The sequence below is a fragment of the Idiotropiscis lumnitzeri genome, chromosome 20 (assembly GCF_059441095.1).
Source record: "Idiotropiscis lumnitzeri isolate Australia: NSW breed Sydney's pygmy pipehorse chromosome 20, RoL_Ilum_1.0, whole genome shotgun sequence".
NCBI classification, from domain to species: domain Eukaryota; kingdom Metazoa; phylum Chordata; class Actinopteri; order Syngnathiformes; family Syngnathidae; genus Idiotropiscis; species Idiotropiscis lumnitzeri.
In genome coordinates, this window is record NC_142410.1 from 8,068,723 (window position 1) to 8,079,291 (window position 10,569).

Consider the following 10,569-nt stretch of genomic DNA (forward strand, 5'->3'; position numbering starts at 1 on the left):
ATATTTTGTTTCATGCAATGAGTTGTTGACAAGCCTTGTGGGAAATTTGGGCGAGTGCTATTCCTGGGGGAATAGTCGTAACACACACACTCAAACAAACCCAATCATATTACAATAATATAAGATTAAAATGACCACAAATTTATCACAAACAGAGACAATCACATTTCCCAGCTCTTCTTTCTGGAGGACATTTGGGCATCAGGCGCCTTCTTAAATATGAAGGGATGTTTTTATTTTATTTTATTTTATTTTATTAGGAAACCACAGCGCCTGAGGAAGAACAACCTACCAAAGACCGAAAGCATGTCTGCTGAGACGTTGACCTGGTAGCTTGGGCTTCAAGAACTTTGCTGAAACTATGTTGGAATATTTGGAAAAATCAAAAACAACTACTGACAACTAGGCATTAGACCAGCAAACAGAAGCAGAACGAAGGAAACCCAGGCTGCTGGAATGATTCCCAATTAGCGACATTTCTGCCCAACAGGTTCATCAATTCATGGGACACGGCTGTCTTCTAGACAACTGCATCATTCCAGTGGCACTCAATTCAATTCCCCGAGAATGGAATGATCTGGATGAATGAAAATATTCACACGCTTAGATGGGAAAAGTAGTGATAAATTGGATAATTTCCCAAGGCACATTTGATCATCTCAGCACGGCGAATGGGAATCACTGCTGCAATGAAGGCCATGCTAGTCCCATTTTAAAGGCATCATCGGGACAGTTCTCAAATGTAAAACCAATCTAAGGTGTCTCTGGTTGAGCCAACCCAATCATTAGTGGCTCAACTCCTAGCTCGGAGTAATTCGTACTTGTACTGTACTGCACACTTGCATTGGTCATGCAAGCCCTGGAGATAACACCTGCACCAAAGCAGCAACCTCAGATGGGTTCAACCATCTGTTTCATGAGCTCATCGAATCAGGGGAAATGGATTGCAGGCATGTGCTGCATCTCTGCAGATTGCTCTTTTGAAATGTTGACTCTTTTTCCCCCTAAATCAGGTGACAGAAGACTTCCCCAATATACAAAACACTGTTTCATCTTGACTTGAAGTCCAAGTTTTGTTTAATGCTGCGTTAGACTGTAAAATATATTTGGCTCTTGAGTTTGTGTGAATGCTCTCTCTGAGCATTTTTCCCCCTAACATCTTGTGTCATTTTTACATCCTGCGTTGTGTTTTACAAGCTCCCTAATGGGCTGCTGACATGCCTCTTTATCCTCCTTTTTTATCTCTCACTTCTGCTTCCTCCTCCACTACGCTTACTGGGGACGGTGATCTCCATTAGGATAAATGTCAAAACAAAATTTACATTTTTTTATACAGCTCTATGTATTAGCTTCTCAAATTGCTCATTGTGTTACAATGTGTTAAAATGTTCAAACCAATGCATGATTGTTTTAAACTTGACATCCATGTTAAAGTAGACATTATTATTATTATAAATACTCTATAATGTATTATTTCCCCACATGCCTTGTTAAACTGCATAGTAGGAACATGTCTTGGTTTGAGGAATGTATTCATTTTCTATTTTAAATTATTGAAAAAAATTATTTACATTTTTTTCCGTTGGTGACGTCGAAGCCTGCAGTCCCAGTTCCGAGCAGAAGGTGGCAGCATTTGCCTGTCCTGGTTTGACCGGATGTGCCATGCAGGGATTCTCCGGCTTCATCGCTCCACAAACTGCGGCTGTTTTCCCTTTAATCTCCACTGCAGAGTTTTTTTTCCCTTCCTTGGGTGTTGCCTTCCCTTTCCAAACTTTGGCGTGTCTGCCCATATCGTCTTGCTGTGTAAGATACGGGATTGTGCCAATATCTCCTTCAATATCCAACACGTTTCTATTCAAGCGCTGTCACGTTCACGTCTACTTTTTTTTTTAAGGACTTGTTGATTTTCGACTGGCGTTAGCCGGCTAAGCTAACTGAGCTAAGCAAGGAGCGCTCCCCCGATGCAGGCCATCAAGTGTGTGGTGGTGGGTGACGGGTGAGTTCAACTTTCTTCCATACGTTTGGGCAACTTCTATGATCGCAGTTGAGGGCTTACATGATTTTTTTCCTCCTCGTTAACTTATTTACGTTGACCCAGTTAGCGGCTAACAGGCTGACAGCTGTTGCTCCATATAGCTCAGCAGGCACACTTATCCTCACGTCCAAATTTGACACAGCATCTCTTGCGGTAGACATAAAAGTTAATTGTTTTCATATAAATCAAATGTATCATGAGAGCAATAATACAGTGTAATGGTCACTCTTTAGTTTTGCTTTTAACATTTCTCATGATAAATCAAGCATACTTATCTAGCAACCTTTGGTCGCAAGGCAACTTGCTAGGGATGGGCGTTATGGTGTTAGAAAAAATAATTAAAAAAAACATTAACGAGTTTCTTATATATTACGTTCAGGTGGAAAAAAAATAATAATTACATAACTTTTACTTTGTTTTGTTTTCCCTTCTGGGATTTGCTTTGTCTCCTGACATGCTTTGAAGAACTTAGTTTTATTCCGAGCATTAACTTGCATCAATTTCCACGAAAATAATTGAAGCAAGTATTTTTTCTTAGCAAAAAATGTATAAAAGTAAAAAGTAGTCCCTGATGCCGCTTTTTTAAAAACTCGTACATTTCAAACAAACCTTTATCGAGCTTGTTAGACATGCATGTTATGGTTTAAAAAAAAAAATTGAAAATCACAGCATCGCTTCCTTCTCCTTTACTCCAGTCTGGTATGATCTGATATAATCTATGGATGGTTGACTGTTTTTTTTTTTTTCTTTAGGGCCGTGGGTAAAACATGCCTGCTGATCAGCTACACTACCAATGCTTTCCCCGGAGAGTACATCCCTACCGTGTAAGCCACACTAGAACTTAGAGAGACGTAACAATCAAATGTTTCCCCTGACCAACATTTTTTTTTTTTACGTCTGCCCTCAGCTTCGACAACTATTCAGCCAATGTAATGGTTGACGGCAAGCCGGTGAACCTCGGCCTCTGGGATACTGCCGGACAGGAGGACTACGACCGACTCAGGCCGCTGTCCTACCCGCAGACCGTACGTAGACTAGCAGCGCTTGCTTGTCGAACGTCATGCCGGCACGCCTTCAGCTCGCCACCAAACGTCTTGAGTCATTCGCAGGCCCAGACGAGATTGTGCATACTCAGCAATTCGGAGCCTTGTATCCATAGTACCTATACACAGTCTGGAAGGCAGCTGGAGGGAGTGAAAAGACCTCTTGTTTACTGCCTTTTGTCCTCACTACAAATCTGCCTCTGTGCCACAGAAAGTGGGAGTCAGTCTTAAGTGAACACATAATTTCTGCAGGAGAACAATGCCAGGATATCTATTGACACCCTTCCTAATTTCAGATTTTATTGTAATTTTTTTTTTGGCACAAATGTCACAGTTAAATCTTTTAAATAATCAATCAAATTTTAATCTCACCAAGTTAACCCAAGAGTGGTACCTTGACTTGCAGGTTGCCCGACTAACCCGTTTTTCAGGATACAAACTAACACTTCCGACTTGAGAAATCTAAAGCTAAGCGGGCTTTACAACAAGCATCAATTCAGCCAAAAAAAGAGGCTCCGAGCTATTTATTGGCACTTTCTGTTTAGGTTCACTGCCAAAGTGAACTTTAAACCAAGAGAATTATAGATATATTTGCCGTACAAAAGATTGCTATCTTAATGCCATAAATTAATGCAAGAGGCCATAGATGGGCAGACGAAACTGCCATGTCGCGGGAGTTATTACTCCTTTAAGCAACGTATATTTGAACACAAATGGTGCGGCAACACATTGACAGACGATATAACAATACCCGCAGGCATGTATTATTTATTCACTGCAAAGAACAACAAATATTGCTGCAGCTTAGTTTTAACCTTACCTCATGAATTTATCTGGTAGTATGCTGCCCCTCGGTGGACAAGGCGCATTAAAATTGGCTACACGTCAAGACATGCGCGTGTGAGAATATGCAAAATAATCAGAAATCAGAGATGGGCCAAACTTTTTCACTGCATTGTCTGCAAATGTCACCTAGAGCTGTTCTGTTAGATTCAGCACACTTTAACAGTTGAAATAACACTGTAAAAATTAAGAGAAAAGTTCATGTCACAAACATGCTAATTTTCAGTTTGTCATTTTATAATTCTTGAAATTTTAGAATCATCTTTATGTCTCATGTTATTTTGTCTCCCTCTAGGATGTGTTCCTGATTTGCTTCTCACTAGTTAGTCCCGCTTCTTTTGAAAATGTCCGCGCAAAGGTAATATAATTTTTAATTCCGAAGTTTTTCCACATTGTATCTTCTGTTGCCTTTGAGGCCGCTCACTGTCCACTATCTCACTAGTGGTACCCCGAGGTGAGACACCACTGTCCCAACACCCCCATCATCCTGGTGGGCACCAAGCTTGACCTGAGGGACGACAAGGACACCATCGAAAAACTCAAGGAGAAGAAACTCGCACCCATCATCTACCCTCAAGGCTTGGCCATGGCCAAAGAAATAAGTCAGTGACACACACAGATGCACATTTCCTATACACTTTTTGACCTCTTTTCATTTTTACATCTTCTCAACTATTTTTCTTATTAAGTCATCATTCATTTGCTTTTATTTTAGCATAGACCTAACCTACCAATATGTATGCCCAATTAATCTGATATTGTTTATTCTAATACAAATTGATTTATTGCTTGTGTATGTTAAAAAATACTTGAGGAAAGGACTACATTACCAAATATTTTATTTTAATTTTGTGCCCACCAGGTGCCGTCAAGTATCTGGAGTGTTCAGCTTTGACGCAGCGCGGCCTTAAAACGGTGTTCGACGAAGCCATCCGGGCGGTCCTGTGCCCACCGCCTGTCAAGAAGAGGAGAAGGAAGTGCAGCATTTTGTAAAAAAGGAGCACTGGAAACTGCTGCAGTCCAAACTCACGTACCAAGATTGAAGTTTGCCGCATGTTCCGGATGTTTTTTTTTTTTATTTTTGAATGGCAATGCTCTTGTTAGATCAGAATAGTTCCTTACGAAAAAGTAACTTTTTCATTTTATCAAGAGCATCTTGGCTGCTTAAATATGTCAACTCTTTTTTTATTCAATGTTGGGATTATGAAGTAAGTTGTGAGACCTTTTGAAGACATTTTTACATGATATAGGAATTCCTGAGGCCTTCATGACATTCTAACTACATCAGAGGAAAATATTGGGTTTTGCACCCGCTTATGCCACTTCCACATTTTTAAAGTAACTTTTGTTTTTCAATGTTCTCTTGTAAATTTTAATTGAAGGACCTTTTGTTTACCTGCCGACTGTTTAAAAAAAAAAATTTGATCCCTTTTTTAATTTACTGTCATACCATGCATCATGTTTATGAAGAACCAGTTGAATGCTCTGCACAGCAGCGGTGAAGGTCGTTAGTATGAATTCAGTATTTCAATGCTCTTGGATTGTTGAAAGTGAAGATTTTAGGAATTGAATTCCTTCTAATAGTCACTTTCCCAACATGAACATTTCATAAGATCTTTTTATTGTTTTCTTCTTGAGATTCCGCCTGCTGCGGTGAGTCATACAATGTGATCGTCAGCTGTAACCCTTGAATGCCCCCACCCGACACCACCTCCCCTCACCCCAAATGGGCAATGATCAAGTTGACATCTGAATTTCTTGTTTCAGTCAAACATCGTTGTGTACACTTGCATTGACAGTTTTTGCCTAATACGGTCTAATTTCATGTTTTATAATTAAATAAAGTCATCAAATATGTTATGCTTAATGTTTGTGTGATTTAGGAGTATTTGAATAATTGACTGCAGCATGGTAATTGGTTGTCAATGCAGTACCCCAAAGTTGACTTGACAGCCGGTTCTTGAGTGTGCGGCGAAAGGGAAAGCTAACCGGAGAGCCTCATTCGTTACAACTCCTACATGCATGATGAATTTGGAGGTATGTGAATTCAAAGTTGGCGGAATTTTGTTTTCCATTGCTCAAACACCAGCTTGGCAGTCACCGCATCTTCAACCGCCATTCCTGGAATAAAAAAAAAGTGACACTTTATTCTGTTGTATGAGCAGGGGAAGTAAATAACGCCAACTATCGGGTTGTGCTCACCAAGCGATTTAAACACCGTTGTCTTGTCTCTGAGTGCAGGTTTTACACCGCTGATGACTTCTCCAAGCTCTGCGAACACTTCCACCTGAAAAACAATGTTGCTTATACACGTCATTGCGATGAAGAGAGGCAGACAAAGTGAAGCAATGGATTGGCAAAAAAAAAAAAAAAACCTGACCCCGGAGAGGATGACGTCACCAGCCTCAGCCATGGCTCCCTCCCTGCTGTCAACATACACAACCGCTTCCATCATCTTGTCGTCCAGTTCTCGCCTGTCCGGCCTGCAAGCGCCCACGGCTGTGTGGTAAGATTATTTTTCTGCTTATGGTTGGCAATCTGGGTTTACCTTGATACAAATGAACTTATCTTGGATGCTCACCTGCCACATGACCTCCCGGTTTGACCCACTGCCCCAAGAGCACTGGCTCTGAACTTGAGGTTACCGTCACGATGACGTCAGCTCCCGCCACTGCCGTCTCTGCGGAGTCGCAAGGGGTAACGGGACCGCTGACGGAGCTCAGAAACCTGTCCATCCCTTGTTTCCTGTGGCCCCACACTCGCACCTTTCACCAAGATTCACAGTTAAGGTAAATACCCCACCTTTACTAACTCAACTTACAAATTTACAACAGTTAAAAATCTGCACAAATGGGACCTTTTTTTGCTGATTTTTGGTGGTGGGTATTTGTCTTATGTTCCAATATATGTGCCAAAATATATTGTGTTCACCCCCCAAAAAAATCTTATATATTTCTTTTTTCTGTCATTAAAAATATATTCATGAAAAATGGGGATTCCAAAAGGAAAAACAGGGGAAAAAATCCTGCCAAAAAGAAAAATAATATTCTGTTCAGCAAAAAAATTCTAACAAAGTATCACATTTATGTATGTTTTTATTTTGTTATTAAGAATATTTTTCTGGGTTTTTTTTTATTCTCAGTTCAGCTTTTTTAAATAAAAAGATTATTCCATGAAACAGAAAAAAAATATTTTAAAAAAACATTGCCCCCAAAAATAAACCAGTAAAAACAAGTTTTTTTCCAAAGTGAATATAATACACCTCTGTACTAATGTTAATGTGTACAAAAAGAAATATCACACAAAAGAAACAAGATAAATAATAAAATCGTTAAATAAAATGTGTGGTAAACCATACCTCTTTAAATGAAAACATCTCAGTGAAGACTCTATAATGGCTCAGGGCTTGTTGTCCTGTTCCCAAGATGGCCAGCACCTCTGCTTGGGGAGGCATCAGCAACTGCACAAATGAACAGTTGTTGCACGCATTTTATTGTCCAAACAAAAAAGGGGAGCGCAAACCTTCGCAGAGATGGCCGAGACAGCAGCTGTCCTCATGTCCGTGATGACGTTTCCCCCCATCACCTGCGGATCGACGTCATCATTAAACCCGTTGACGTGTCGCGGTCGCTCGCACCCGAGCGCTACTCACGGCCTCCATCCTTCCGCTTTCGGGGTCCAGCAGCACCACCGTGGCTTGAACCGAAGGCAATCTGGAATCTTTCTCTCGATTGTAGCAGCCCACAAATTTTGTGCTCAAGATTCCGTCGGTTTCCATATACGTCGGCATCAAAAGCATCCCTCTAGTTTAACGAGATATTCACAATTGAAAACAGTTCCCCGGTATCTGTCTTTGTCCAGTATAAATCCGTCAGTAATAAATAAAGTCCATATCGCCCGGTCCAATAAAAGTTGTCAAACATTCTTATACAACGAGAAAAAAAAACTCCTCGACTTTCACACTGCCCGTTTGAGTTAGGGACCGTCCACAAATCAATACTCCAAACTTGGATCACCTGTACATTCCGGAGAAAATGTGCTATAAAAATGTCCAAAACTGATTTTGCGAGCACTTCTTCGATAACAGTAGTTACATAAAGCATATAGCACATTAACACCGTTTACCCGTCAACTTTCTGCAGAGGCAACGTGCACCTCACTGGTTGGATCACCTCCGAACTGTCCCTTCGAGAAAATTTAGCCAAAGCTTCCTCCAAGCGAGGAATGAGATCCACGACGCGTAACAGACAAGAAACTTGATCTTCCGAAATGATAACCGGAGACTCGGCCATGGCTGCTTTCGGATGTGGACAAGTGGAACCTTTTTGCAGCGGTGCCCAAAGTCTCAAATGAAGCACGTGGTGCGTTCAAGAGCAGCAGTAAACTGAACCAACTGCTATATGAAATATTTAACAGAGCGTCGCCTATTGGCTCTTTGGACTCCGTGCACAAAGAGCTGCGGTGTTGTCTTTTTACGAATCTTTTATTTTCCAAACTTCAAAATTCATGACCGTCTCTTTGCCAATCCGAGTCTGAACTGCTCGCGTCCGCCCGAGAGACGTTCAAAGCCTGCATCCGAAAAACCTTCGATGGCAATTTGAAAAATCAGTGACAATTAACAAAACAGAAAATCCAGCAAAACATCAACCAAATAAATTACATGGAAGTGTTTGTGAACTCGTGGCAAAGCAATAACTAATTTTAACATAATGCACACAATTTCGAACCCGTCTAATCTCCCACATACCACTAAATTGCAATTTATAGCTATGATAGTTAACATCTGTTGCTGAATTGAACCTGTAATGAATATTACTATATCATAATTATGAAACCCTGATGCGCGAGAGAAAAATAAAAAATACTAAACTTTTGTTGACCAGTTTAATGTATTTTCATATTACAACTGTTTTCCCCAAAGAATTTTCTATTTTAAATAACTATTTAGACATTACATAAAGAATAAAAAACTAATTCCCATGGTATTTACATGATACTCAGATTAGACAAAATAATCATTTGAATGTTTTGATAAAATAGGTTATTCATTTTATGAAGGCTTATGTGGTATCTAATTACCATATGTCATGCTTTTTGGAAAGTTTCTCTTGTCCTGGAAGTGAAAACTTTATGTAGCTTCTATAAAGTTAGTAATGCAAATCTTGTATATTTTTTATGTAGACTGATTTTGAATTAACTCTTTGTGTAGCCAATTAGTTTTAATTTCACAATTTAAAAAAAGGCATCCTCAGGCTAAAACAGCTACCGTCCATTTTGTGATATCAGCAATACACGACCAAGTGGAAAGGCAAGCAGTATTTGTTTTTCACTTATTTTTTTTATGTATTTCACAGAATTAAGGCATTTGATTATGAACTGCCTGTTGTGTAACGAAACAATAATACAAATAGAAAATAGCTTTCAAAAGGTTTTATTAGTAAATCAGGCAATGCCATGACAAGCAAATACACTTAACATAAAAACTAAGAACTGTTTTTGTCTCACAAGCTTCATATCTAGTATGTCTAAGAAGAGACTTGGAAAATCTTTTTCTGTAATAACAGTGCAACAAAAAAATTATACGAGTAGTCTCTCGATAGCCATTTGGACCGTCTGGATCTGGGGTTTGAGCTGAGAGCCCTCCTTTATAGTGACTGAGGTAGCGATGACGGGTCGCGACACCCCGCAGGCGCGGCCCAGGGCCTGCTTGGAGCGTACGAAGACATATGGGACGTTCTTGTCCTCACAAAGCAACGGAAGATGAAGGATGATTTCGAGCGGTTCGGCATCCGCAGCCATCACAATAAATTCCGCTATTCCTCTGTTCAGGGTCTTGGTGGCTGGGTGGAGAAATGGGGAGTTATTAGTAGAGTTGTGAAAAAGCAATGTCAGCAACCCCTTAAATCACTGTTTCCAAACGTTAATGAGCCAAGACACATTTTTACAACGACTGCTGGTGGCAGCACATCAATTACCTGTGTATACAAAAAACAACAAAGTCAAGATCAGAAATCACAACTATTGTTTTAATTACTAACCAAAACGTATTTCAGATAAGCTACGGCGACTCTCACCTTCGTTGGCCCCCTTCCTCAGCTGCTTGTAGTTGGAGGCTTGCTGCACCAAGTCCAGAATTGTTTTGGTCAGTGTGGCGTCCGCAAGCGGATAGGCCTTGGGGTTGACTGGGACTTCACTCTGCACACGTTATATTGCCACAAAGAGGCATTGAGATAAATACAAACACACTAATAGAACCAAACATATTTTAAAGTTCAACTCTTTGGTGGTTTCAAGCTAATAGTTAGCATCCACATGCTAATAGCTTGCTAAGTCCATTCTGTAAAACACTTACCATTGTCAAAAGTTCTCGTTATTTCGTCCCTCTCGGCGAAATGCTTCACGGAGGAGTATTTCCTTTTGCCTGGGGATGGAGGAAAAACAAAACGGGAAATTAAAATGTTTACGTTTTCTGCGGCGGAATGCACAAATGTTGCTACTTGTAACAAGCTCAAACGTCCGCTACACGTGTAGGTCGATGCGCATGCGCAGTTGCAGTTATTTGGGTCGGCGGAAATGGCACTTCTTCTTCAGGTGCTTTTTCATGATTTAACGACGTTGCGTCATCGTCCCCTATTGATCCGGAAAGGA

The 10,569-nt window shown here is 40.4% G+C and overlaps 3 protein-coding genes across 5 annotated transcripts; 1 reads left to right on the top strand and 2 right to left on the bottom strand.

Moving 5' to 3' along the window:
• The first annotated feature begins 1,624 nt into the window (after positions 1-1,624).
• On the top strand, positions 1,625-5,781 carry LOC148317465 (ras-related C3 botulinum toxin substrate 1). 2 transcript variants are annotated; one of them, XM_088285018.1, is made up of 7 exons: positions 1,625-1,803; positions 1,895-1,996; positions 2,788-2,859; positions 2,943-3,060; positions 4,217-4,279; positions 4,364-4,523; positions 4,784-5,781. In XM_088285018.1, the coding sequence occupies exons 2-7, from the start codon at positions 1,962-1,964 to the stop codon at positions 4,912-4,914; spliced, it is 579 nt and encodes a 192-aa protein (XP_088141144.1). In that variant the 5' UTR covers positions 1,625-1,803; positions 1,895-1,961; the 3' UTR covers positions 4,915-5,781. The 2 variants fall into 2 exon arrangements, with proteins under 2 accessions (XP_088141144.1, XP_088141143.1); XM_088285017.1 differs by having other exon boundaries at positions 1,625-1,996.
• crym (crystallin, mu) lies at positions 5,265-8,305 on the bottom strand. 2 transcript variants are annotated; one of them, XM_088285016.1, is made up of 8 exons: positions 8,047-8,304; positions 7,574-7,724; positions 7,444-7,506; positions 7,280-7,381; positions 6,503-6,686; positions 6,302-6,420; positions 6,124-6,208; positions 5,265-6,042 (listed from the first exon to the last, which is right to left on the bottom strand). In XM_088285016.1, the coding sequence occupies exons 1-8, from the start codon at positions 8,211-8,213 to the stop codon at positions 5,969-5,971; spliced, it is 945 nt and encodes a 314-aa protein (XP_088141142.1). In that variant the 5' UTR covers positions 8,214-8,304; the 3' UTR covers positions 5,265-5,968. The 2 variants fall into 2 exon arrangements, with proteins under 2 accessions (XP_088141142.1, XP_088141141.1); XM_088285015.1 differs by having other exon boundaries at positions 5,265-6,208; positions 8,047-8,305.
• Positions 8,306-9,336: 1,031 nt separating this feature from the next.
• Positions 9,337-10,511, bottom strand: snu13b (SNU13 homolog, small nuclear ribonucleoprotein b (U4/U6.U5)). The gene is made up of 3 exons (XM_088284406.1): positions 10,274-10,511; positions 9,996-10,116; positions 9,337-9,761 (listed from the first exon to the last, which is right to left on the bottom strand). Exons 1-3 carry the CDS (start codon positions 10,274-10,276, stop codon positions 9,499-9,501), a joined length of 387 nt encoding a protein of 128 aa, XP_088140532.1. The 5' UTR covers positions 10,277-10,511; the 3' UTR covers positions 9,337-9,498.
• Between the last annotated feature and the right edge of the window lie 58 nt (positions 10,512-10,569).